Here is a 24,814-nt window from a genome sequence, read left to right on the forward strand (position 1 = left end):
TACACTAGACTTCAGGCAACGTGGATCCTGTGCCTCTCCTGTCTTCCTCCAGACTCTGGAGAATACAAAATTAGCTTTGAAAACATGACTTTGGACCACTCAGCAGCAGTTCAGCTCTTTTTTTCCTTAGCCCAGGTGAGACGCTTTTCGCGCTGTTTCTTGGTCAACAGTGGCTTGACACGAGGTATGCGGCAGTTGAAACCCATGTCTTTCAAGCGTCTCTTGGTGGTGGATCTTGAAGCACTGACTCCAGTAGCTGTCCACTCCACTTGAATGTTTTTTTTTTTCACAATCTTGACTAGGGCGCGGTGATCCCTATCGCTTGTACACTTTTTCTGACCACAGTTTTTCCTTCCCTTTGCCTCTCTATTAATGTGTTTGGACACAGAGCTCCGAGAACAGCCAGCCTCTTCAGCAATAACCTTTTGTGTCTTTCCCTCCTTGTGCAATGTGTCGATGGTCGCCTTTTGGACAGCTGTCAAATCTGAAGTCTTCCCCATGTTTGTGTAGGCTTCAGAACTGGACTGAGAGACCATTTAAAGCCCTTTGCAGGTGTTTTGAGTTAATCAGCTGATTAGTTTGTGGCACCAGGTGTCTTCAAAATTTAACCCTTACACAATATTCTAATTTTGTGACACACGGAATTTTGGATTTTCATTTGTTGCCTACTTCAAATCATCAAAATTAAATGAAATAAACATTTGAATGCATCAGTCTGTGTGCAATGAATAAATATAATGTACAAGTTACACCTTTTGAATGCAATCACTGAAATAAATCAAGTTTTTCAAAATATTCAAATTTACTGGCTTTTACTTGTATATATAGTTTTTGCTAACAGAAAAAAAAAAATCTTCAAAAAAATTACATATATTCTTTTCACATGTGAGATACTTACAGTATTCAATGCCCAGGATGATGTCTCTGAAGTACAGGCGTGATTGCTCCTCTGAGAAAGGAGTGTCCGTGGGCACCTCCATCACTGGTCTACAGATTCACACAGCCAGGCACAAAGACAAGATCCCATTTTTTTATTAATGTTTCAGACTTAGGAACAGAAATGGGTACATAGCTAAAGGGAATATAAGATTTTCCACAGAACCTACATTCACCAACATGTCAATAAAAGCCATGAGCTCACATTCCAATTAGACTTGAATTAGACTCCATGTAAATGGATCTAAATAGGATCTGACAACTGCATTTGAAACTAAGCCTTTGTAAGGCCTTGAGATGACAAGTCTTGTGAATTGGAGCTGTATAAATAAACTGATCTAGTGAATATTCAGGTAACTTTATTTGTTCTCTAAGCATAAAAAACAATAAAACACATCCAGAAAAAAAGCACGGCTATCTTCTATTACTGCTGTCAGCTGATGGGAAACGATGCAACAGTAACACAGGGGATTTTTTTTTTTTACACTCACATTTTTATCAGTCAATTGGAGTCTGTTACATACAGTAGCTAAACATTTAAATATAACATAAATAATATTACAATAGATGCATGTCAAGCTAATCTGAAGCTTGATCATGCCTGAATAATGGTATACTACCTCCAAGATTTGTTTTGTGAGTGCTAGTGGGGTGGGACATGGGGTGTTGGGGTTACTATTTTCAGTGTCAGTCAGGTGTTTCTAAAGTAATTCAGAGGAATCACAGAGATTTAGGAATTTAATTCAAGAGGAAACAGTTTTTTTGTTCGTTGTGGTTCAGTAGGGCTGCGAGGGAGACCAAGATTTGAAGCAGATGACAAGAAGGCTCAACAAGGTAGGTTTAGCGTGAGGCTCTACATTCTCTAGGGAATTCACACAGAGATTAGGGCTTTATAAAAACTAACCACAAAATTCTAACTGATGTAACATTAAATTTTATTTTGTCACCAGCCATTATACTGCCTAGTTTGATGTAAGTATACTTATGTATGTGAAAGTAGCTTCACATCGGTTCCTTAGAAAAGATTTTTATCGGCACAAAGAAAAACACACTTGAAAATCTAATTTGGAGTATCCTAATAAATCAGGCAGGATATTGTACCGTCTTCCTCAACAACTGTAAGAAAACACTGCACGCCGACACCTGCAGCAGGCTTGATACCTGTGTTTACATGGCAGATACAGGCATATTAACAGGAGGTAATCTCACCTTAAAGGAATTAGCAACACTTGATGATGTAACATGACTGTGGGGTTATGTGTTTACAAAGCATATGATGGAGTTGAATAGGAGATATGGCTAAAGCTATCCTCTTGTGATTGGATGACTGACGACTGACAATGCCTGGGTCTGAACAGCTTCTCAGTATCAAGGACAACAGAGTTGAAGAGAAGGTGAAATGAGGGAGAGAAGGAAGAGAAAAACATGGGATGAGACTCAAACTATAGGAAATCAAAGGGCATGCTCTCTACTTACCCCTTACGCATCAGCTCAAACACTATTAGGAACAACACAAAGGGGAAAAAAAGAGGATACATGTAAGGTGGAATAATTTACTCAGTTCATTGTCACCACTGCTGTCACTGAGGTTAGATTCAAGCTTCACATTAGTTCTCATCTTTAGCTCAGCTTTGGCTCTTAAATAGTCTGCTGTTCAGGAGGAGCCCTAACTGGGATCTGGAAATGCTGGAGGAGACTTTGACATAATGTGTGAACCCTGGGGTGGTGTGGAAGGAAGCAAAAAGCCCACTGGGTTCTAAATAAAACACTTATACACTTATTGCCATATGTTGTCAAGGAGCACAGGATAAAGGAGAAAGCAGATAAACTGCAGGAAGATAAAACACACATACCCATGTAAAGGTTGTCCTCTGATGGATCGTCCAGCACCTACAATATTAACACAGGCGAAACAGAAATTTCCATTATTCAGTCGAAAAAAAAAAAAAATACTATGGATTGTTTAAAAAGCTATAGCATGCATTCAATTTCATCAAACTATACATTTAAACTTTTTATTCATAAAAAAGGAGTCAACTGGTCAATACCGAGAGTTCTTAGAGCTGCTTGGAAAAACTAAGAAAATCCCTCTTTTTTCTTATCACACTACACACCATACACAACTGTATCAGGTTCAGCCATCACCCACACTCTTTGGTGTAGAAGTTTGTATACTGTGGGCGAAGACTAGAGTGAAGGTGCGCAAAGGCCCGAGAAGTCAAATAAAAAAGGAAACTATTTTCTATGAAGGCATACTGCCGGCTCATTCAGGCGGTAACATCAGCGTTTCACTGCACCATCATTTCAATCTTATGTAGCTTTGGTAATTTAGAACCCAGTTGTGATTGTCTTAAACCAGTAGTGAACAAAAGCTTTACAAAAATCAGAGATGGGAAATTGTCCATATTTCTCTGATCTGAACCACATTGTTTTCTCAAATAAAACCCAGAATTCTATTAACAGTTTTGAACATTCGAACAGCAGAATGCCAGTTCCTGGCTGATAAAAGATTTTGAATGAGATACTGAAGCTTTTTTTTTTTTTTTTTTTTTTTTCCCAGTGTCCTGTCTAGCAATATGGCAATAGGAATTGATATCTCAATGCCAGATAGAGCTCGACAGATTTTGCTTTTACAAGTGGAGCAAACAGCTTTCGCCATAGTGCTCCACTTGATTTATGCTTGTAAATAGCTTTATTATGATTCCTGCAAGGAGAATTTCAAATTGTATGGACATGACAATGGGAGAGTAAAGGAAGAACAAAAAGTGAAAGAAAAGAAAAAAAAGAGTAGAGGTGAAAGAAAGAGGAGATAAAAGGAAGAGAATGATAAAACGTCCTCTGTCTGCTCCATCCCCTGGAAAGAGACACAAAAAGAACAGCACAACCAACAGACATAAAGCAACAGATACACTCGAATAACACCTAGATGCCATTGCTAAATCATATATATTATTATGTAAGCTGACATGTGTAATGTGATATTTGAAAAAAAGAAAGTGAAAAAACATAAATAAATAAATAAATAAACAAATTATAAGATTACTGTATATAAGTGAACACTTAATACCTGGGACCCAGCACCTGTGGGAGATGTGAAAGTGCACTAGTTTAGGTGAAGATTATCCAGAAATAGCTTGATAGTGATTGTGGAGAACCGAGGACCCACCTTCCCCGAGCACAGAGGCAGGCGTCAGGGGACCCGTAACCCCGGACTCCCAAAGGGGTCCCTAAAGCAGGTCGCCCAAGTTTTTTGAAAAAGGCTTCTGATAAGACATTATGGGCTGTCAACATCTGATCTGTTGAGCTGCATTCAAACCGAATGTGAACAAAGCAGATTTTTGCCATCGGTCGCTTGATATTTCGGCTCTCTCGCAAACAATTCCTGCTGACAATGCAGGCTGCCCAGCTCGCTTCACCTCGTCACCAAATAGGAGGAGCATCTTTCTGCTTGCCGGTTCCTCTTGTCTGTTAAATTCACCACAGCGGACCTGAATTTTACAGAGCGAGTCATTGATGATGTATGTAATGCAGAAAGCCGAACAACAGGGTGGGTGACCCTGGGTCCCCCAGATCCTCCAGAGACGCACACAGTTTGGCGAGTACCACCACCTGCTCCAGGAGCTGCAGCTGGATGATTCTCGTTTCCAGCGGTGCTGACGTCTGTCCAGGACCTAGTATCAGGACCTGATGTCCCGCGTCTGGGGACAGCTCACCCTCTGGTACACTAGCTACTGCTACTGCTGCAGAGTGACTTTTCATCTGTCTTTAGTCAATAAATGGCTATAATTAGCAAATGCAATTATTGATGGGATGGTATGAGTTATTGAAATAACCGATATGTCTTTTGCCAGAATTTGGCTTCACCCATCCTTCTAAAAATGAGTTCACACTGATTTTCTTGTAGGTGCATAATTTGGGAAGAAATCAATCAATTTTATTGTCAACTACAATTTTTATTGCAATCAAAAATTCAGTTCCAGTACAACCGTCTATCACATACACTTAAACATTTTGGGGGAACGATTGACTGAGGCCTTGCGTTGCCAAGGAATGCAGTCAGTCGGCCGCTGCTATTTCAGGGCAGCCGTTAGGTGCGTTCCTCCAAACTGCCCCGGACTCCACCTTACACGGAGTCCACAGGCGCTGCCCTTGTAATCTGTTGAAGAAGGATTTTACATGGGGGAAGTGGAGGGAGATAAAAAAGACAGGTGCTTCACAATTTATGTTTCCACATTTAATGTGAAGCATCCGACAAATGTGCTGTAGCCCTAACCGTGTTGGGGGAAAGAATATATGAATGGAAGCTAAAATATATGAATGGAAAATTAGAGCTGGAGGTACCAAAATTTGATACAGAAGAAATTATTGCTTTCATTTTGTGTAGTTCTTTCATTAATCTTGTGGGTCTCTGACTATGGAACACCTTTGAACTTGACTATAACTGAGTGCAACAGTAACATTAATGACAGGGCGACATACAGCTGCCTGTGAAAGATTTTCTGTGTCACTTGTTATTAAAAAGCTGCCGTTGGCATAAAAATGAAGAGCGGCACAAAAAAATTGTTCAGAACTGAGAGCGACCCCTCGTTGTGTGTTAGAAAAGCGATGAGCAGGCTGAGAGTATTGAGATAAATCATTGAGAGCGGCAGAAAACAGTAACACTTGAAAATATATTAATCCAGAAATAGGAGATTTAATCATGGTCCGATCAGCCTCTCCTGGCAGATTTCTATGACGTATTTGCGCTCTAGCATACAGGCTCCTCCAGAAAGCACACACCTTTTCTGACACGTCCTTGTGCAGATCTCTACTAAAAAGAAAGAAAAACTAAGAGTTTGCCCAAACAACCCTGCTACTAAGCAAGGTTGTTTCTCTGAGTAATTTGTTGTCATTTGTTGACTCAGGATCAAGGCATCTGAGCTTTATGAAACTGAACAGTCAGGCTATGCAGGAATTTCCCCCAGAAATTACTCTGAATATCCACTAACCCAGCTTTCTGAAACGGGGCCCTGTAGTTTAAATGAACCGTAGACAGCAATATAAACTAGTCATTTCAGTCTAGATTTGGTCATGAGGCTTCAAATTAAAGATATTTCAGAAGAATATGATCCCACTACAATGAAAATAAGAGCAATAGTTCAGTTCCTAGCATGAGAACTTGAATGCATAGAACACCTTTATGGTTAATGGTCAAGTAATCAATCAATGCCACTAATCTTCAAATACAAGTACATGTCAATCTAAATGAACAGGTGGTTGTTCTGATCCCGGCCAGGATAACATGCTCTGACCTTTTAATCCCATCCATTAGGCTGCAAGCCAGAGACTGCTGGATCCAAGCTGAGCTCTGTTAATGACAGTTTCTCCACTGAACAGATAGATTTTCTCGGATGTCGATTACAAACATTTGGCAGTGGAGATCATACAGTCTAGACAGTTTTTACCACAACGGTAAATATGAGTGTTTAAATCATGAGACCTGCGTTTTATTCTGGGAATCTTTAAAAAAAACAGGGATCTGGTTGGTTCATGGCTGCATGTTGGACTGAAATGGAATTGTTTCTCAATATTAACAAATAAAATGAATAAAAATCTGATAACAAGTGGATCTTATTCTGAACTTCAGGACTGATCCATTCTTACATGAATCAAAACCAATCTTTTGTAGCTCTGACTGCATGTTTAGGGTTGTGGTGTTGGTGAAAGGTGAACCCTTATCTGTATTGGCTGTGTCTTCTATGTGGCTTGTGGCAAAGAACAAACAAACATTTTTATTACTTTGTTTTAAAAAAATTTTTTTTCCTTGAAACACTTTATAAAAACAGCCAGAAATGTGGCGTGCACAACAACTAATACTTGTCCTGTTGACAGTTTCTCCCATAAGCTTTGCATATTTTATAACCTTACCTTGCTATAAACCTCCCCATCACTTCACCCCTGACCTGTCTGCTATGGTTGGAGGACTCCTTTGGTTGGAGGACTCCTTTTTTTTCCCAACCAAATTATATGCCTTCTAGAGCCAATTGACTGCACTGGATTTTATTTTGGAGTATCAGAGAAGAGAAGACAGAAGGCTTTATCTTAATGCATGCCACACTTTTCAGATTTTGTATGTACAAATCCCAATAACAGACCTGGAAGTTTGAGGTTGCATTGTGAAGTGTGAAAAGATCCAAGGGTGTAAATGCTTCTGCAATGCACTGTAAAAGCAGTGATCCCAACACAAACTAAATGGATGGCATTTTATCTCTCTATATGAGAAGAACCATGCAACCTGCATCGAGGAGCATGCTTGTTTTTATTGCAGACGCAAACTCTGCAATAGATAGATAGAGTCCCAGTAATAACATTAACAATGGCTCACATCCATTTCCACATTAAATAATCATGGCAGTAAAATATAGCGGCACACATAAGTCATCATTAATACACATGGAGTTCCAGCGTGGACATACTGAAATGGGATAAAAAGCATTACATTATCAACCGGACCATTGAGCTGAATTGAATCAGTGATGGTCCAGACAATACGCAGACCAACTCCTCACTGCTGTCTCCTCTGCCCACCGGCACCGGAGCTTCTTTCGTGTTTTCAATGTGGGATTAAAGGAGGGAATCGCTCTGCGTTGAGCTGCTGAAAAGCTGCAGCCTTTACTGCAATCAAGCATTTACTAATAGTCCACCCTGTCACAGGCTATTTGCAAGAATAAACCCAGTTTGTGCTCTTAGTCACCCTCCAGCCGCTCTCCTGTGATATCAGCATTCTCTTTTTCAAAGCGTGTTTTCTGCTGGTCACCATTTCCTCTCGTCCCCATTTCTCCTCAGGGACTCAGTTTAGCTCCGTGTTCCTCCATTTCCTGCCTGCCTGGCTCTCATCGGGGTCTCCTCAGTCTTCAATCTCCGCCTCAGCCTCAGTCTCAGCCCATTTAACCAGCTGTAAATAAAGTACCAAGAAAGCTGCTTCTCAGCAGCGGTTCTGTGCCAGCACATGGGTCTGCGGGCCTTGTTTGTGACAAATGGCATATATAGAGGAAGCGCAGGGAAACTCTAAGAAGAGCGTGGCTGCATTAAGGGTTTAACCTGCAGCAATTACTAAATATTTCACATACCATTTTATATTAATACAAACATGAGTTATGAGCCACTAGAGGTTTGTGCCAATGTCCTAAAAGGCTCTCCCAGTTTCTAAAAAAAAAGGAAAAATTGTTTTGCTTTGTTGTTCAATTTGACAAATGATTGTAAGTTGTTAAATACTAACTCTATTCCTAATAGATATTGTAAGCACGGTTAAAAAGCTGAGATGAATGGTTGTGTCAAATCTTATTTCATATTAACAACATTAAAACTTGGCATGATTTTGGCAATTTTTGGAACAACTAGTTCCAAAAATTCCCACTAAAGCAACAGGGAAACTAGAATGTTTGCTCGTGTCTCTCTTAACAATGTTTATTGACACAGTCTTGTACAGTTTCTTTTAACAAACAAGGTATTATTTGCATTACACATTAAGCTTCTCTTTTTTTTAAACGTAGCAGGAGACAAAGGCTATTAACTGGAAATGGGGCTTTACTGCAGTCGTGTGCAAAGTCAAAGCCATTCATATTGTACTGCTTTAATTCACAACTGCTGGTTACTGCAGGGGCTAAGATTGAATAGAAGAGCATCTGGACTCTCAGGGTAATGACAAAGTGAGGTTTGGGTTATAATGGAGCTCTGATAAGAGCTAAACATGCTGGTTAGAACAGGACAGGCTTGTCTGTCTCTTCCACCCATCTGTGACAAATGACCAAATCACTTTCATCGGCATTAATCTGTTCCACTGGGCGTGGCTTTAATGTTTAAGTGACACAGGAAAAGTACATTCATAATTAGATTAGACTAGGCCGTGGTCTCCCGGGGAACATGTTGGGTACCTCTAAAGCCGGGCGTACACTGTACGAGTTTTTGCCCTTTTCGGGCCGATTCTTCAGTCGTGCGAGCATTTTTTGAATCGGGCCGAATTTTAGCTTGATCGTACAGGAGGAGAGGAGGGGCGACTGGCTTCTCACGACTACCTCCCGACCAGAAATCGGACGGTCGGTTGAAAATCAATTCAGTCGGCTGTCGTGAGGTTTTCGTGAGCGCATCCTGCTGTTCAAGCAGAGCTACGAGGGGGCGCCCTCCTCAGGGAGAGGAGGGGAGGGCGCCCCCGAAGAGACCTCCGCCCGGCCCGGTTCCGGGACCCGCGGGGCCCGGACGTCGGCTTGCGGGGGGGTTGGGGAGGGCGAGTGTTCTGGTCCGCGCGACGCGCTGGCCGTCTGTTTCCGTACGCCTCCGCTCGCGGTGGGGGTGCGGGCCGGGCGGTCTGCCGTGCCGCGCGGCTGCCGGGGCGTCTCGTCTTTCCTCTCTCCCCTCCGTTCCCCTCAATGCTCGGTGCCTCCCGTGGGCCTCGCCCGAGCCGGGCTTGACCCCCTGGTCTGGGTCCCTGTCACCCACCGGGGCACGACGTACAGTGTGGGCACGACGTACAGTGTGGGCACGACGTACAGTGTGAGCACGACGTACAGTGTGAGCACGACGTACAGTGTGAGCACTCCGGTCACGTCCGAGCGTTGCACCGTACAGTGTGAGAACACAGATCGTGAGCGGTGAACTTTTAAACCCCGCAGTTCTGTTGCACAGTTTGAGATGTATATAAGTACCACGACTGAAAAACTCGTACAGTGTATGCCCACCTTAATGTAAGTGATCTGGGCCCAAGCCACAGCCCATTTAAACAGATGAATAGAGAGATAGGCGAGAGAGGGAGGCGAGCACAGATTTCCTGTGCCCATTATGAGTGTGAGTGTAAGGGTGGACAAAGGATGGGAGATATGAGAGTGGAGTTTTCTGTTCAAGCAAGCACACAGGCCCAAAAGTAGTCAACTTTTTCCTGAAAACTCAGCAGTTCTGGCACTTATTTCAGCCAAGCAAGCTAGATCGCTTTGCTACAGCCGGACTGCTCAAGCTTAACTCCCAGCAGTGCATTTGCTTCCCCTGCCATCTGGGCTGGATTGAAAACACTGATGATATCACCTGATAGCGGCATGCATCTTGAGTCATAGTCTTCATTATCAGCGATCGTCTTTCCAAAACAAACGTCCCTGCGGACGTTTATCAACTATCAACTCTCAAATCAGGCTGCCATATAAGAATTTATTTGTTGGATAGAAGCTTTTCTTGTCTAAGAATAAGTCAGAGCATTATAAATGTGATTCGGTGTGCTGTAAAATAACCCTGGAACATATTGCCACCTTGTTCCCCAACACTGCAGGATTTAGCAACCTTTCTAAACTAATATGAAAAAGGGTGAGTCATGGTCCATTGAGGGAAAGGTTATCTAAAGACAGAGCAGTGAAGGAAAATCCTGACCATAAAGATCCTACACCTGCTGCCCATGTCGACAGGCTGTCACGAGAGAGGCAGACATGAAAAGATCTACCCCCTGCACAAAGCTGCTTTTCATTTCTCCACTCTAAAATTCAACTAAATGGAAAAACAGGGCAGAACATGATTCAATGAGGAGGTGGGTTTATCTACAAATTTACACCAATACATCTCTCAATACACCAATGTGAATGTGTGCATGACTGAGTGAATGACTGAGTGTAGAGTGAAGCTCTTTGGAGTCCTAGGACTCGATAAAAGCACTGCACAAGTATAGGTCATTTACCATTTACCCATCACACTATCTACTTTGCGTTTCGGCGGCCTACACTTCCGATACTGTAGTATATGCAACACCATCTCCAGCTAAACCAGGCTTCCACAGATTTTCTGGACATGTTAAACAATTAAGAAGTGTTACTGTTGCAACTAAGGACTATGGTACACATGCTGCATGTATGCACCACTACTCCAGGGTTGATGAAACTTTAGATGATTTCTTGCCAAGCTATGCAAATGTTCTGTATGCAATGCTGAAGATTGATCTATTGACGTTCTCATACTGAATGCTTGATGTGGCTCTGACCTCATTTCTGATCAGTTTTTAATAATTATCTAAACCCTTTTAAGTTTCCTCCCCATAAGGTCTGACGATCATTAAGTTTTGGGGGGAAAAAGACGAAGGCATCGTGCCAAAAGTAACCGTGGCATACCAAATGACACATTTTACACCCTTGATCCCAACACACTGGCACAATAGAAAACAGAGGTGCACCATAAAAAGAGACACATACTAGCCATTTTGGTTCCCTACACGGGATAGTGGTTTGGTGTTTACAGCCACGGGGGGGTTGGGTGTCTACAGATGTATGATGTTGACAGGTGATTCAAGCTTTAACATATTATGTAGATAACCTGAATAAGTACTCATATTTGGAGTCTGTGTTCCCTGTGTAAAGTCAGAAAAAGCAAAACATGTAGAGAGACTACTTGATGTGTGGCAAAAAATAATGTTCTTTAAAGCTTTTTTTCTATTCTGTTAAAACTAAGGCTGTAACACACAGATTATTTTGTGAAATGTATTAAAGATAACAGGTTGGAGAGAAGGTGAAACGCTTAATCTTAAGCATCTTATTTCCAATCAGTTAAAACACGGACAGCATCTAATTTTTTTCTAGTAGTGCCATATTTCTATGTAAAAGGAGCCAATAAAAGAAATTAACCAACAGAAAAAGTGAGCAGAGACTCACATTCTGTTTTGCATTGCTGAGCCACAAAAAAGTAGAAAAAGACCAATTTATGTTTTTTATGAGAAATACTTTCAGTACTAGATGTCTTTGTTGTATAATTATGTTTAAAGCCTGGTACACCAAACAAAAACCCCAGTTTTACTCTGTCCTACAATCAGAGCACAGGATTGAACAGGTCCATGTTAAACAGTTTAGATTCCTGCTGCTTGCCTTTCCAAATAATGCTAATCCAAGGTGTTGACAACTTTTCTCACTACAAAATCCTTTTCAAACTAAAAAGAAAATAGTTATCAACAATGTTAAAAATGTCAAACAAATAGTTGAAAATGAATGATTTGGTCACATTTTCTAAGACTAAGGTTTAACATTTTCGTTCAATACAAGTGAAGCAGCTATTTATAATAAGAAAATCCATACCTCCACCAGTTTGACAATGTTGACATGGTCCAGTTTTTTGAGGATGGCAATCTCTTGGTAAACTCTTTCCAAGGGTCCTAAAACTTTAGGCTGCTCTCCTTGGGCTGCTTTAGGTCCCCTTGGGGGAGGGCGACCTGCAGAAAAAACAAATTCCAGATTACAAAATAATTCATGTAATTATGATCGCTAATAACAAACGTCAAACTTTTTAAATGTTTAAAACAATATTTTAAATTGACATTTTTCCTTTTTCATGTTAATACATTTAGTAATTTTTTTAAAGTTTTCCCATCAAAACGTTTTCCTGTTTCTAGAAATGTGTCTTATATTTCTTCTGTTGTGCCTTCTGGTTTGTGTTTGTGCTTACTCCATGTTTTAGACCCTGATGACTGGGAACAACGACCACCCATTTTATAATCCATTACAGCCCTGTTGTTGGGGCCTTGCTTCCTGTCAATCACCCAGCTGGATCAGCTCATTAAGTTCTGCAACTTCAAACCCAGCAGACTTGTGCTGGTGCTTGTTTCAAATCTAAAATTTCCAACTAATAATTTCATCATCCTTGCTTAACATTAACAGTTGGTGCAGTGCCTTGCAAAAGTATGCATATTCCTTTTGCACATTTGCACACGCTGTGACTGCACAAGCCTTTTGTTTAGAGGCGTTATGTCTCCTGAGATAAGAAAGTTAAAAAAAATTGAAGTTAGCCCATGTTCTCTGACCATTGATGTATTGGTGGCCGAGGCTCAACAAAGTAGCCAGGCGAACGAGAGAGCACAGCGCGTCAGACCCAAAACACTCTCCCATGAACTGATTAATGGAGCTTATAGAGGCAACTGCAGTAAATGGAGGATAACTGATTTTACACGTCAGGGAATTGTAAGGGCATGTATGGGATATAAAAATAAATTTATTTATATATATATATAAATAAAACCTTTAAACTTGCGCAATGCCCCTTTAAAGAGAAGCAGTTTCATGCTTTGTTGTTTTTTTTGTTATTTTTTTTGCTAGGAAAATAATCCGAAACTCACGTGGGAAACCACACTGCTTCATTAACCTCTTCTTGGATAACACCTTCATGGCCTAGGACAAAAAGAAACAGATTAAACAGCATGACAACATACTGGGTATAGATTAGAAATGACATCTCCACAAAGGCGGTAAAGACAGACTTGCGAAAAGTACACCAGAACAAAAAATAAATGCTTTAATGAGATGAAATTTCCTAACAAAATCTTCAAACACAAGGGGTCTGCTGCCACAAATTTCAGCTGAGTTGCAGCACAAACCAACATCAAAGTGAAAAACAAAAATTTTAAGGGATGTTCTGTTACTCTCCTTTACACAAGGCCAGAGGAGTCTAAAATCACTGAATATTTTATATAAAAAGAGCATCAACTGGCTTCTAAAGAGAGCTGTGTAGGAGTTTTACCTAAAAACATCAAAATGTTCAAAAACAGCTCAAGGAAATACAATTGTATTATTACATTGAACTTAAAGAAAGAGGAAAGAAAACGATATTCGCAGACTGTTCAGCTGTCATATTGACTTAATGGTTTTACTGTTTGTTAACTCATCAGAAAGGTAGAATGTGCTCTATTTCGATAACTCAAACTGTGCTGCTGAAGTGTGTCTCAGTGGTCGTCATGGCTATGACTGTGCAGAAAGCAGCTTTGGCAGGAAGGTGGATCCTCGCTTCTACATAGTTTCCATGGTGTGCCGCCTGCGTTCCTCATAAATGTACTTTTAAAAATAAACAGCGTCCGTCTCAAAGCTGAATCAATGTCTGCACTGGGAGGGGAAGGGGGATCATCAGCAATCTGAACAAAAAAACAAGACAGACTAGACCTGACAATAGGTTGAAATCATGATGAAACGCAATCTGTAGTTTACCAATAAACATGGGCTAAGGAGGTAATGCGAGTGGTGTTTGGCTTCGATTAAAGGCAAAAGAAAACTCACAGAAGGTCTTTCCTAGCATGACACAGCATATTGATCCTGTTAAAATTATGGTATTCAGTCATTTAGACAGTGACATCTGTGTACAGGTATCTCGTGACTTCATTTACACATGCCGTCTGCAGCACCAGAACAAGAAAAAGCTCAAAACAGCAGGCTATAGGGTTTACAACTAGTGAACAACGATGAGCATAGTCCTCTGTACAGAAAAAACATTTTTGACCCCAAAGCTGCAGATAAGCCGAGGACAAAAGCCAATCTTGGAATGGTGGAAGTGTAGAAACTTGAATGAAAAAGGGGTAATTACTGACACTGACGGATGATAGTGCAGGACTTCAAAAGCAACAAAGATTAAGAGCAGAAACATCTAGTAAATATTTGGTAATTCTGCAGCTTGGCTAGATCAAAGAAAAATCGTAACGCAGATGTTTTGCCTGCAGTGGTGGTATTGTTGTAGGACAGCCTAGAAATAAGGTGTGAATACATTTGCAACACTTAGCATCATTAACACTGTCAGTGTAGTCATTGATTCCGTTTTATTGCCAATGCACTGTTCAGAATCAAAAACATGCACTACAGGAAGTTGTCAACATCATCTACAAGCACTGTTGTCTGATAGCAAACTGAAGGCACACTGTGCAAAGCAGGGCTCTTCTTCAATATCAGCACCAGGGAAGTGTGTAAACAATGTACAGGTCATTGAGTTAAAACACATTTAAACCATCGTATTTGAATTTACGCACCATGTATGTGGATCAGACTGTGTATTTCACACAGCAGGGATCTGTAGTCAGACACCTCTAATTTAACTGACCTGATGTGGATCACAGTTTGTCTGATTCCCTAATTTACACAGTGATTATCTGATTCAGCACTTGAATAAACACTAAACTTTGAAAAGATGGAGCAGAGACACACAAAAAACAACAACATAGAAGCACTGATCCAACATAACTTTCTATGTTAAAATAAGACATTTATGACAGTGTAAACTGTTTCATTTTTGGACATTGCTTGAGCTCCACATGCAGATCGTTCCAAAGGATCGACCCCACAAACAGAAATACAGAAACTTTTTCTTGCTGCTCTAATGTGCTTGATATTGATGTACACCCCTTCACTCATAAAGCCCCTTGCCCCTTTAGATTGTTGAAATAGTGGATTTGTTTGCTTTGAGTACCCAGCCTTGTTAAGTACTCGTATTGCTCTTTTTTGAAGTCTGATTAATGACTATAGCGTAGTTTTGTAATTGTTGCCCCAAATCTCTGCACAATAACTGATGCAGGGTAAAACTAAAGAACAGTACAGCACTTGGAGTGCTTTTTGATTGAATAAAGGTTTTGCTTTGTTTAATACAGAAATACCTTCTGATGGCTTCTTATTTTAATAGGAGGTTTCCAGTTTAGTTTATCATTGACACCATTTGAACATTAACCTCATTAATTTCTATTTTAGATTGCATGTGTGGTCTACAGTTCCCAAAGAACATTATTTTTGTTTTGCGTAGATTCAAGGACAACTGGTTACAATCAAACTATACTTTTAGCTTGTTAATTTCAGCAGTTAAATCCTTTGACATTGTCTTAAATTATCTCCACCACAGAGGAGATAATGTAATTTTTAAATTAACTCCTCCATTCTCACTCTCCCACATACCTTTTGGTCTTTGGATTTGTTAGTCTTCTAATTATTGTTGTAAATTACAAAAAATGACAGATGATCACTGATGTGTTGATTAAGAATCCACTCACCCACCCTACCCCACTGAATTAATGAGAATATAATCAGTGAGCATGCAATACATGCTGTACAGTATTCTCACTTATTGTTTTCCTATTTCCTTTAATATTATTATTCCGTCAGCATCTAACTACTCCTGCATACCGTTTTCAACAATTTTGGTATCAAAACGTTCGGCTCATTCCCGGCATGACTCTCATGGTTAAGCTAACTTTTACACCTTTTAAAATCTTTCACTTTTTGTGCAATTTTTTTGGCTGCTCCCATTGAAATCATGCAAATTGCTTCAAATTCCTTCAAATTCTTCCCATTCTTCTAATTGTTCAAATTCCTTCAAATTCTTCTATTTCTTCTAATTCTTCAAAATTTTTATTTTTTTTAATTCTTCAAATCCTTCCATTTTTTTCAAATTCTTCAAATCTGATTTAATTGATTTTTAGCTAGTTTTTCCTCTTCTGCAGGGATCTTCTGCATCTTCTGCTCAAGTCATTCTGCAGATTAGCATTCTCACTCGCTGTTACGCAGAACAGCTTTTTCTAGTTTATAAATAATATTTGTGTGCTTATTAATACATATCAAGTCATTGTCAAAATCTCCAATGAATTTATCCTCCAGCGTGACATTAAAAGTGTCCACGTTGGACCCAGATTCTGTATATACACAACCTATAATAAAGCTTTTACTCTTTTTAGGACAGATTTCCATTGTGATACACACTCAAGTATATTTTCAACCACAGCGGACATATTATCCAGTTCTCTCAAGTTCAATGACTTGTCTGTGTATATGGCTGCTCCACCTCCACCTTTGCGTTTTGTCCTTGCACAACTACTTGCTCGTCTCCACTTCTGCTCGTTCATAAGCTCGCGTTTTCATCCTGAAAACTGTTCAGCTTGACATCTCCCACTGGCTACAGTTCAAAAGTACATCTTAAATCCATCCAGCGTTGGCAGCCTAAGTCGACGTCACTCACCGACAGTGTTGGGCAAGCTACTTGTCCAGTGTAGTGAGCTAAGCTATCAGTTACTCAACAATAAATTAAGCTTCACAACACAAAAGCTACCACCTATAGAAATATAGCAAGCTAAGTTACACAAATGTGGTAAAAGTAGCCTAACTACATCGGAAGCTACTTAACGTTGTACCAACCTAATGTCAGATCAATTCAAAATGAGTCTGATACACTGGTTAAAACATTTATTAAAGATCAGCCAATGACCTAACACAGTGTAGACATTGCTTTATGAGCAGCATAATAAAATACAAACTGAAGTAATTACTGCTAGAAATAAAACAAAAAGGTTTTATGCCTAGTACGTGCGGTGGCGTTAATAACGTTTGGTGGCGTTTTTTGCATATTATATTATCAGGGGGTTGTCTTTTATGTGCTCAGCCACTAGATTTAAAGGTGTTTTACCCAATAAGAACACTGCAGTACCAGACACAACCAGGAGGTCCCTGATCGTTGGGGAAAGGCAGAAAGAAGATGCACCATAAGCTTTTTCATATTTCTTTTGTCATTTTAAACATGAAACTACCAAAGCACAAGCCAAGTAGTAGAACTAAATGTTGAAATTAAATTAAAAGCTAAATAAAATAAACCAGGTCACTTAATAAAGCTGCATTTTCTCGATGCTTTGTATTTATATTCACACTATAATATTTTCAGAATTAATAATAACATTTCTGTTAAAGACTTCATTTATCTTCTGCACCAAGGGCATAAGTAGGGAGAACAAGCAGAGTGAGTTTTGTGTAATATCAGACTTTACTATTGAATTAAGCAGGATTTAGACAGGATCAGAAAGGAAGGTGACTCTTCTTTCTGCCTTTCCCGAACGATCAGGGACCTCCTTGTTGTATCTGGTGCTGCAGGGTTCTAAATGGGTAAAACACCTTTAAATCTAGTGGCTGAGCACATAAAAGACAACCTCCTGATAATATAATATGCAAAAAACGCCACCGCACGTATTTTACGCGAGCGAGCGTTTTTTACACCACCGCGCGTTCTGGCTGGAAACGCGCGGTGGTACGGACGATAATTTGCCTAATCGGCTTGCCATAAGTTCCACTGCCGTACGCATGCGCATGTTTCGATAGATACAGACAGGAGAGGCAAAGTAGAAGCTCGTGCATGAACATGTCCAACCAACAACTCAGATTGATTGTTCACTCTGAATGTTGTTTTAAAAATAGCAAACCTGGTTTCATTTCTTAGTTATGTCCTGGATTTTGTAGCGTTTGTGGACGCTACGTCGCTACTTGATCAAAAAAATAAGGTCACTACAGGAAAGTTACTTGATTCATAAAGCAGCGACGCTACGGTCAAGCTACTGGAAAATGTAGTTTAACTAATAGCTTTGCTACATGTAGCGGCGCTACTGCTCATCACTGCTCACCGAGAGGCTTTCATTGTTGGCACTGCACAGGACAGCTTAGCTCTGTTAAGCCGGGCGTACACTGTACGAGTTTTTCCCCTTTTCGGGCCGATTCTTCAGTCGTGCGAGCATTTTTTGAATCGGGCTTGATCGTAGAGGGGGGGAGGAGGGGGGACTGGCTTCTCACGACTACCTCCCGATCAGGAATCGGACGATCGGTGAAAATCAAACATGTTTGAAATTCAGTCGGCTGTCGTGAGGTTTTTGTGAGCGCATCCTGCTGTTCAAGCAGAGCTACGAGGGGGCGCCGTCCCCGCCAGCGGAGGGAGGGAAGCGGGCGTCCCTGAAGCAACCTCCGGCCGGTGTTGGGGAGGGCGAACCGTCAGGTCCGCGCAACGCGCTGGCCGCCTGTTTCGGCACTCCTCCGCTTGCTGTGGGGGTGGGGGGGGGGGGGTGCGGGCCGGGCCGGGCGACCTGCCGTGCCGCACGGCCGCCGGTGCGTCTATTCTCTCCTCTCTCCCCTCCGTTCCCCCGATGCCCGGTGCCTCCTGCGTGCCTCGCCAGAGCTGGGCTCGAACCCCTGCTCTGGGTCCCTGTCACCCAACGTCGCTCGCCTGCCTCTGCCACCACAGCGAGCGGTCCCAGAGGGGACGCAGCGTACAGTGTGAGCAGTCCGGTCTCGTCCGAGCGTCGCGCCGCACAGATCGTGAGCGGTGAACTTTTTAAACCCCGCGGTTCCGTCGCACAATTTGAGATGTATATAAGTACCACGACTGAAAAACTCGTACAGTGTACGCCCGGCTTTAAGGCATCAAACGGCTTACATCCGCTGATCGGCGTGGTTTTCAATGGAACACATTACCTTGATGGAAACGCCACACAAATTACCTTGCACAAGCCTGCTTCCTACAGGCAGTCGCCTTTTGGTCAACTGCCCTCTGAGCAGTGGGTACACAGAAACAGCAGGACAGATTTGAAGAAAAAACATGAAGGATGCACTTCAAACATCACCAGCACCTCAACTCAACCAAAAATCTTAGGTTGCATACAAAATAAACTTATGTAGTCTGAAGAAATAAACCTCACTGCTAGGCAACAAAGGAAGAAACAAATAGGGACAAAAATCAATAGCACCGGTCTTCTGTCAAAACAACTAAAGGTGAGCGGCTTGATGAAAACCGCAAAACAACCAGTCAGTCTGTGAAGCTTTTCAACAAAAAGTTGCTGAGACATACAACCGTGGCCCCAACTTACATAATGTTTGTCGTCATCCTCATTGTAGGCGAGCTTCACCACGCCATAGGAGCCCTGCAAAACAACAAAAACGCTGAATAAATACAGCCCTGCATGAAGGGAACATGCATCGTTTGTTACTTCTGCTCTACATTTCATGCAAGCCCATGAACAGAACTAGTGAGAGACTGTTAACATTTCTAAAGCATCACTTCCCAGAACAGACGGCAGCACCATACTGACAGAATGTATACAAGGCACCGCGGTTCCTATTCAGAAACAACATTTTATTCTTTGGCAGCACAGAATAAGCTCGTCCCACACACACCCAGGATGTGCTCTCAGGCCTTTTCTGACATTTTTCCTCCTCAAAGTGCAAGGAGGAAAGAAAATCTGCCCAAATGATTTTCCATTTGATGAAAACAGCTACTTGATCTTTTTTCGACCGGTTTAATATTTTTGAAATGTTCTACAAATTACAAATAGGTGCCTGAAAAGTAAATAACATCCTGACACACAATATTTTCCATCAAAAGACACAAGGTTTATAGTTGCTTTGAACTTTGCATTAAAGATCTCTTCTTTAAAATTCAGCTTTTTGCGGTGGCAAGGTCATGCTTTTACTCAGGGTAAATATGAAGTATGCTGAAAGTGAAGCCCCGGAAAAGGAAAATACATGTTTTGGATGTGTCTGAAAACAGCCCCTCGACATAAATCGTGATTATTTATAGTGCTTCAGTCAGCTGAGGGGACAGCACCAGCACACTGACTAGGCTCCACAAAGGGACAGACGGGGAAAGAACACGTGCGTTCAGATCAATAAAGTATAGTTCTAAGCATATTCTAAGTATGGTTCATGCTCTGCAAGAACCTCTCTGAGGTTATTTTTTCCAGGCTGCCCTGGGATGGGAGACCCCTCTGTTTGTTCCCCAAAACATCTATGTAGAACTTTTCTCGTGTGGTGTCTGACAACTGTTGTGTGATTGGTCGGAAATTTGAAGTAGGCATGGCTAAAGCAGACAACCATGGATGTAATTTTTCTACATTTCTCCTATCCCACTCTGCTAGATGTGTTTCCATTTAAGGATCAGAGCAAACTTTCTTGTTCACTATAACCTCTGTTCTTGCAGAATATATACAGATGGAATTGGGAATCCCTGTTTTTCTAAAACAGGGATTCCCAAAGTGGGGGTCACGAGCGACCTCTTGGGGGTCGCAAGATGATTTGTTGTTGATGTGGTAAAAGATTTACTATTTCCTAATTTGTGAAACCATTACCAACATAAAACTATGCAAGATGCTCAACATTCTTCATTTTAACACAGGGGAAAGCTGCATTTTTTTTGTAAGAGTTCTAACTATACTACTTTATTCTTGCAATTTTATGACTATTTTCACAATATATTATGACTTTATTCACATAATCTCCCCACCCCCCAAAAGAAAAGGAAAAAAAAAATTCCACCAGACTAAATGAGGTCACCAGTCTCTGGGACTGTTATTTTGGGGGTTGCAGGCTAAAATGTTTGGGAACCCCTAATCTAAAATATGGGTAAAATCAATGCTACTGGGAAAACTACCAGTAGCTGTAAAACATCTGATAATAAACACCAACATTTTTACACTTTTCTTAAATCTTGCTTAAATCTGTAAAGTTTTTTTTATGGATTTTGGACTAGTGTTGACAGAGTAAAAAAAATCTGTGGAATACAGGTAGGTAGGGGTACATAACGTTCACTTATAAATACATAGAGTTATATTGAACAAATATAAAATTTTTTACAATGTACCTCGTTTGTTAGATTAAGAATACCTTTTGAAAATAAACTTTAAGAAAGCATTTTTCATGAAGCTCACCTTTCTGTATAAAACAGTTCTTCTATTGGTCCATGTAATACCTTAAACATTGTGTTTTCATCACCTTAAAGCAAAGAAACCCCCATAATTAACAGAAATAAAGGCTTGAAAACATCAGCCTGTGTGTAATTAACCAACATCATGTGCTTCCCTTTGTGAATCGAGTTACCAAAATGGATAAAACTTTTCAATAACATTCCAATTTATAAAGACATTTCATTTTGTAAAACACGCTATTTTACTAAAATGGTGCGTAACTAGGGCTGTACAGTGGCGCAGTGGGTAGCGCTGTTGCCTTGCAGCAAGAAGGTCCTGAGTTCGAGTACACCCTGGGTCTTTCTGCATGGAGTTTGCATGTTCTCCCTGTGCATGCATGGGTTCTCTCCGGGTACTCCGGCTTCCTCCCACAGACCAAAAACATGACTGTTAGGTTAATTGGCTTCTCCAAATTGTCCTTAGGTGTGAGTGTGTGCGTGAATGGTTGTTTGTCCCTCTGTGTTGCCCTGCGACAGACTGGCGACCTGTCCAGGGTTTACCCCGCCTCTCGCCCGGTGAACGCTGGAGATAGGCACCAGCAACCCCCGCGACCCCATGAGGGATAAAGCGGTTTGGAAAATGGATGGATGGATGGATGGTGCGTAACTATGCCAACTATGTCGAGTCGTTGTTGAAAACGGCTCTATATTGAAGATTGGTAGAAAGCAATCAGAAAAAGCTGTTGAAGATGAGAAGTAAAGTGTCGTTTTTACGTGGACAAAAGCAAAGGAATGCATTTTAAACATTTTTGGGAAAAAAAATGTAGATGTAGATTCTCGGTCATCAAATATATGACTATCATAAATACTGAATTAGGATGCATTGATTTTAGGAATTTGAAATAGCAAACAGAGCTCATCTATTTTTGGACACAAAGGAACAGGTTTTCTTATAAATGGTTTGTACTTGTACTTGTATAGCGCTTTAACTGGTCTTGACAACCTCCAAAGCGCTTTACACTACAATTCAGTCATTCACCCATTCACACACACATTCACACCCTGACGGTGGTGAGCTATGTTAGTAGCTACAGCTGCCCTGGGGCAGACTGACAGAGGCTTATAAAGTTACTATAATATCAGGATTTGTTTTGTAATAGTAGCAGCAAGTTTATTTGACCCCTTTTCTTCAGGATCACTACACAGTCTTAAAAAATTCCAAGAACATTTTTTGGAAAGTCTAATTTTAGTGGAAAGCCAATTGTAATGCTATTTTGTTTTTGTCAGGAACTGGTTACTGAGCCCAAATTCAGCCACACACAGAGCTTCGTTTAAGAGTCTTTATTGAAAAGGTTGAATAGTTGATAAGAACCAAAGTCCATACCAAGCTGCAGCAGAGGAATGGTGGAGATTGCTGGAGCTGGAACTGGCAGATGCGGGGAACAGTGGCTTGGCAGGTGAAGAGAGCAGTAAGGCAGACGAAGGGCGCACAGGCAGGTTTGATGTGAGGCAAGGCAAAGAAGATGTCCATCAGCGGTGTGAGCAGATGGGGGAAGGACGTTGATGAACCAGTGGCGGGAGCAGAATTGAGAGGAGCTTACATAGGAGGTTGGACAGGTGGAATGAGTCCAGACTTGATTATTGCAGCAGGTGAAACTGATCCAGCATGGAGTGATGCAGGGCAGAGTGGATGATGGAAGGATCTGCAAATGTCCATGGTGCAGCAGGGAGAACTGCACCCTGACAGTTCTCCCTGCTGCACCAAATATTTTTCCCATGCTGCCTAGCATTTTATCACATTGCCATTAGTATTGCATGGTGTCATCTTTGTGTTTCTGATTTTGCACACAATCTGCTATATTTCCCAACATTTGGGAACTCCTTCTGAAGTTTATCAATATTATGACAAGATCCAACCTATATGCACAATTTGGAGGTGTGTGGGCTTCGCTCTTTCCTCTACTTGTTTGAAATGCATGGGTTGTTTGCTTTGGCAGCTTGGTGAGATCCTTCTTGTTGAAGCCAAAGCAGTTGTAGCACATTTCCTGCTGCCTGTCTTTCCAAGGATGCTCTTGCAAAAGAGATATTCGTACATTTATAAAGAATTGTTAGGATAAATAACTTGGAGCGCTGCCAGCCAGGTGTTGGTGTTGAGGTCATAGCATTGGCATAAGACCACCCTGGCCAATCATATTTCAGGTGAAAAACCCATACAGGTGGCAGTTCATCTTAGATCCGCTACCAATGTGGCAACCAGGCTTCTCCTACCAGGACCCAGATTTGTGTCCATGATGTCATGCCTGTTCAAAGCAGTCAGAGAACTGTGGCGCTTCATCATGTCTAATGGGGGATAACACTGCATTCCTTGTGGACATCTCCAAGATCCTTCAGAGGCGATCCACGTTCTGGAGGAATTTTATGTCATCATCCGATACTAGCCCAGTGTGAGGACGGCCTTAGTCACATTATTCTTCGAGCTGTTCATGGTAATTTAACCCCACCACACACATCTAGTAAAAATCTTGAGGTAACCATGTTATTTTGGGTCTAAAAATTAAAGACTTGTGCATATCGAAACAGAGCACTGGCCCTGTTGTTGTTGCCTTACACTCACGAAACCCAGTTCTATATGTGGGTGAAAGGTTTTACCAGGAGAAAAAAAAAACAGAATCTTCACATCCATTCTTTTAGGTAACAAATACATAAAATACATACATGTTAACATTGACATTGGTGTCATTTTATTTCTGTATTTTATGGCCTATCTTTGTAAAGCATGTTCTTCTTTTTTATAAACCAGCTGACATTTCTGGACTAGAAAGGACAGCGAGCAAAAAAAGACAAGGACACTCACCTTTCCAATCTCACTCTTCAGTTTATACTGGTTCAGCCGGATACAATCCTGGGAGGAGGATTACAAAAGATGAGTTAAAATTACCAATATTGCCATCATCCCCAGCAGAGTTAATATTTTCAGTATCTCAGTCAAATAAAAACCACATTCTGTGGATCACCGAAGAAAATGTTAAACCTGGGCGAGTGTGTTTCCACGTGACCTGAAAGCCATTAACTTCTGAGGTGTAGGTAGTGAAGCAGCTTGTAGTTTGTTTACTGTCTGCAAATCCATTAGGGAGCTGCTGCTTAAATGGCTGATTTGCAGTACCATAGCAACCACCCATCCAGCACGAAGTCAGCCAGGCCCACGGCACTGCAGAGCAGACCTCAGTGGGACGCGAGGGGAGGAGGAAGAGGAGGGAGGAGGCGAGAGGCAAGGTGAGGGTCTGGTGGTGGGGGGCATTTCATAAAGAGTGTATTGCTGAGAGTGCGGGCGCACGGACTGCGATGTAATGAGCAGAAAGTGAGCAGGGATTTCTGACTGAAGAAAAAAGAGACATAACTGGAGGGGGAGAAATGATTGAAGCCAGCTCTCTGGTTGCAGCTGGGGGTGGTGAAGGCTTATGAGGCAGAGCAGCGCCTCAGGCCAGTTCCTGGAACGTCTTTAAAGGAGGAGAGGTGGAAGGGGAGCACAGACGCAACAATGTGGCTGGACTCAAAAACGCAGCATCCACTTATGATTCAGACAAAGAGCTACCAGTCAGGACATTTATCGAAAAAGTGTAATAAATAGAGGGATAACTATCATGCTGGTTATGTAGCTTAC

At 41.3% G+C, this 24,814-nt stretch overlaps 1 protein-coding gene across 2 annotated transcripts in view; it reads right to left on the reverse strand.

Moving 5' to 3' along the window:
- Positions 1-24,814, reverse strand: part of camkk1a (calcium/calmodulin-dependent protein kinase kinase 1, alpha a) — a 143,918-nt gene that overhangs the window by 42,710 nt on the left and 76,394 nt on the right. For both annotated transcript variants that reach the window (XM_036129420.1, XM_036129419.1), the window contains exons 3-9: positions 24,008-24,055; positions 19,343-19,396; positions 13,043-13,094; positions 12,009-12,142; positions 2,790-2,826; positions 2,413-2,434; positions 899-987 (exon numbers count right to left, since the gene is read on the reverse strand). In XM_036129420.1, coding sequence (XP_035985313.1) covers positions 899-987; positions 2,413-2,434; positions 2,790-2,826; positions 12,009-12,142; positions 13,043-13,094; positions 19,343-19,396; positions 24,008-24,055 — 436 coding nt within the window. The remainder of the gene's footprint in view (positions 1-898; positions 988-2,412; positions 2,435-2,789; positions 2,827-12,008; positions 12,143-13,042; positions 13,095-19,342; positions 19,397-24,007; positions 24,056-24,814) is intronic.

This window comes from Fundulus heteroclitus, unplaced genomic scaffold (genome assembly GCF_011125445.2).
Source record: "Fundulus heteroclitus isolate FHET01 unplaced genomic scaffold, MU-UCD_Fhet_4.1 scaffold_167, whole genome shotgun sequence".
NCBI lineage: Eukaryota > Metazoa > Chordata > Actinopteri > Cyprinodontiformes > Fundulidae > Fundulus > Fundulus heteroclitus.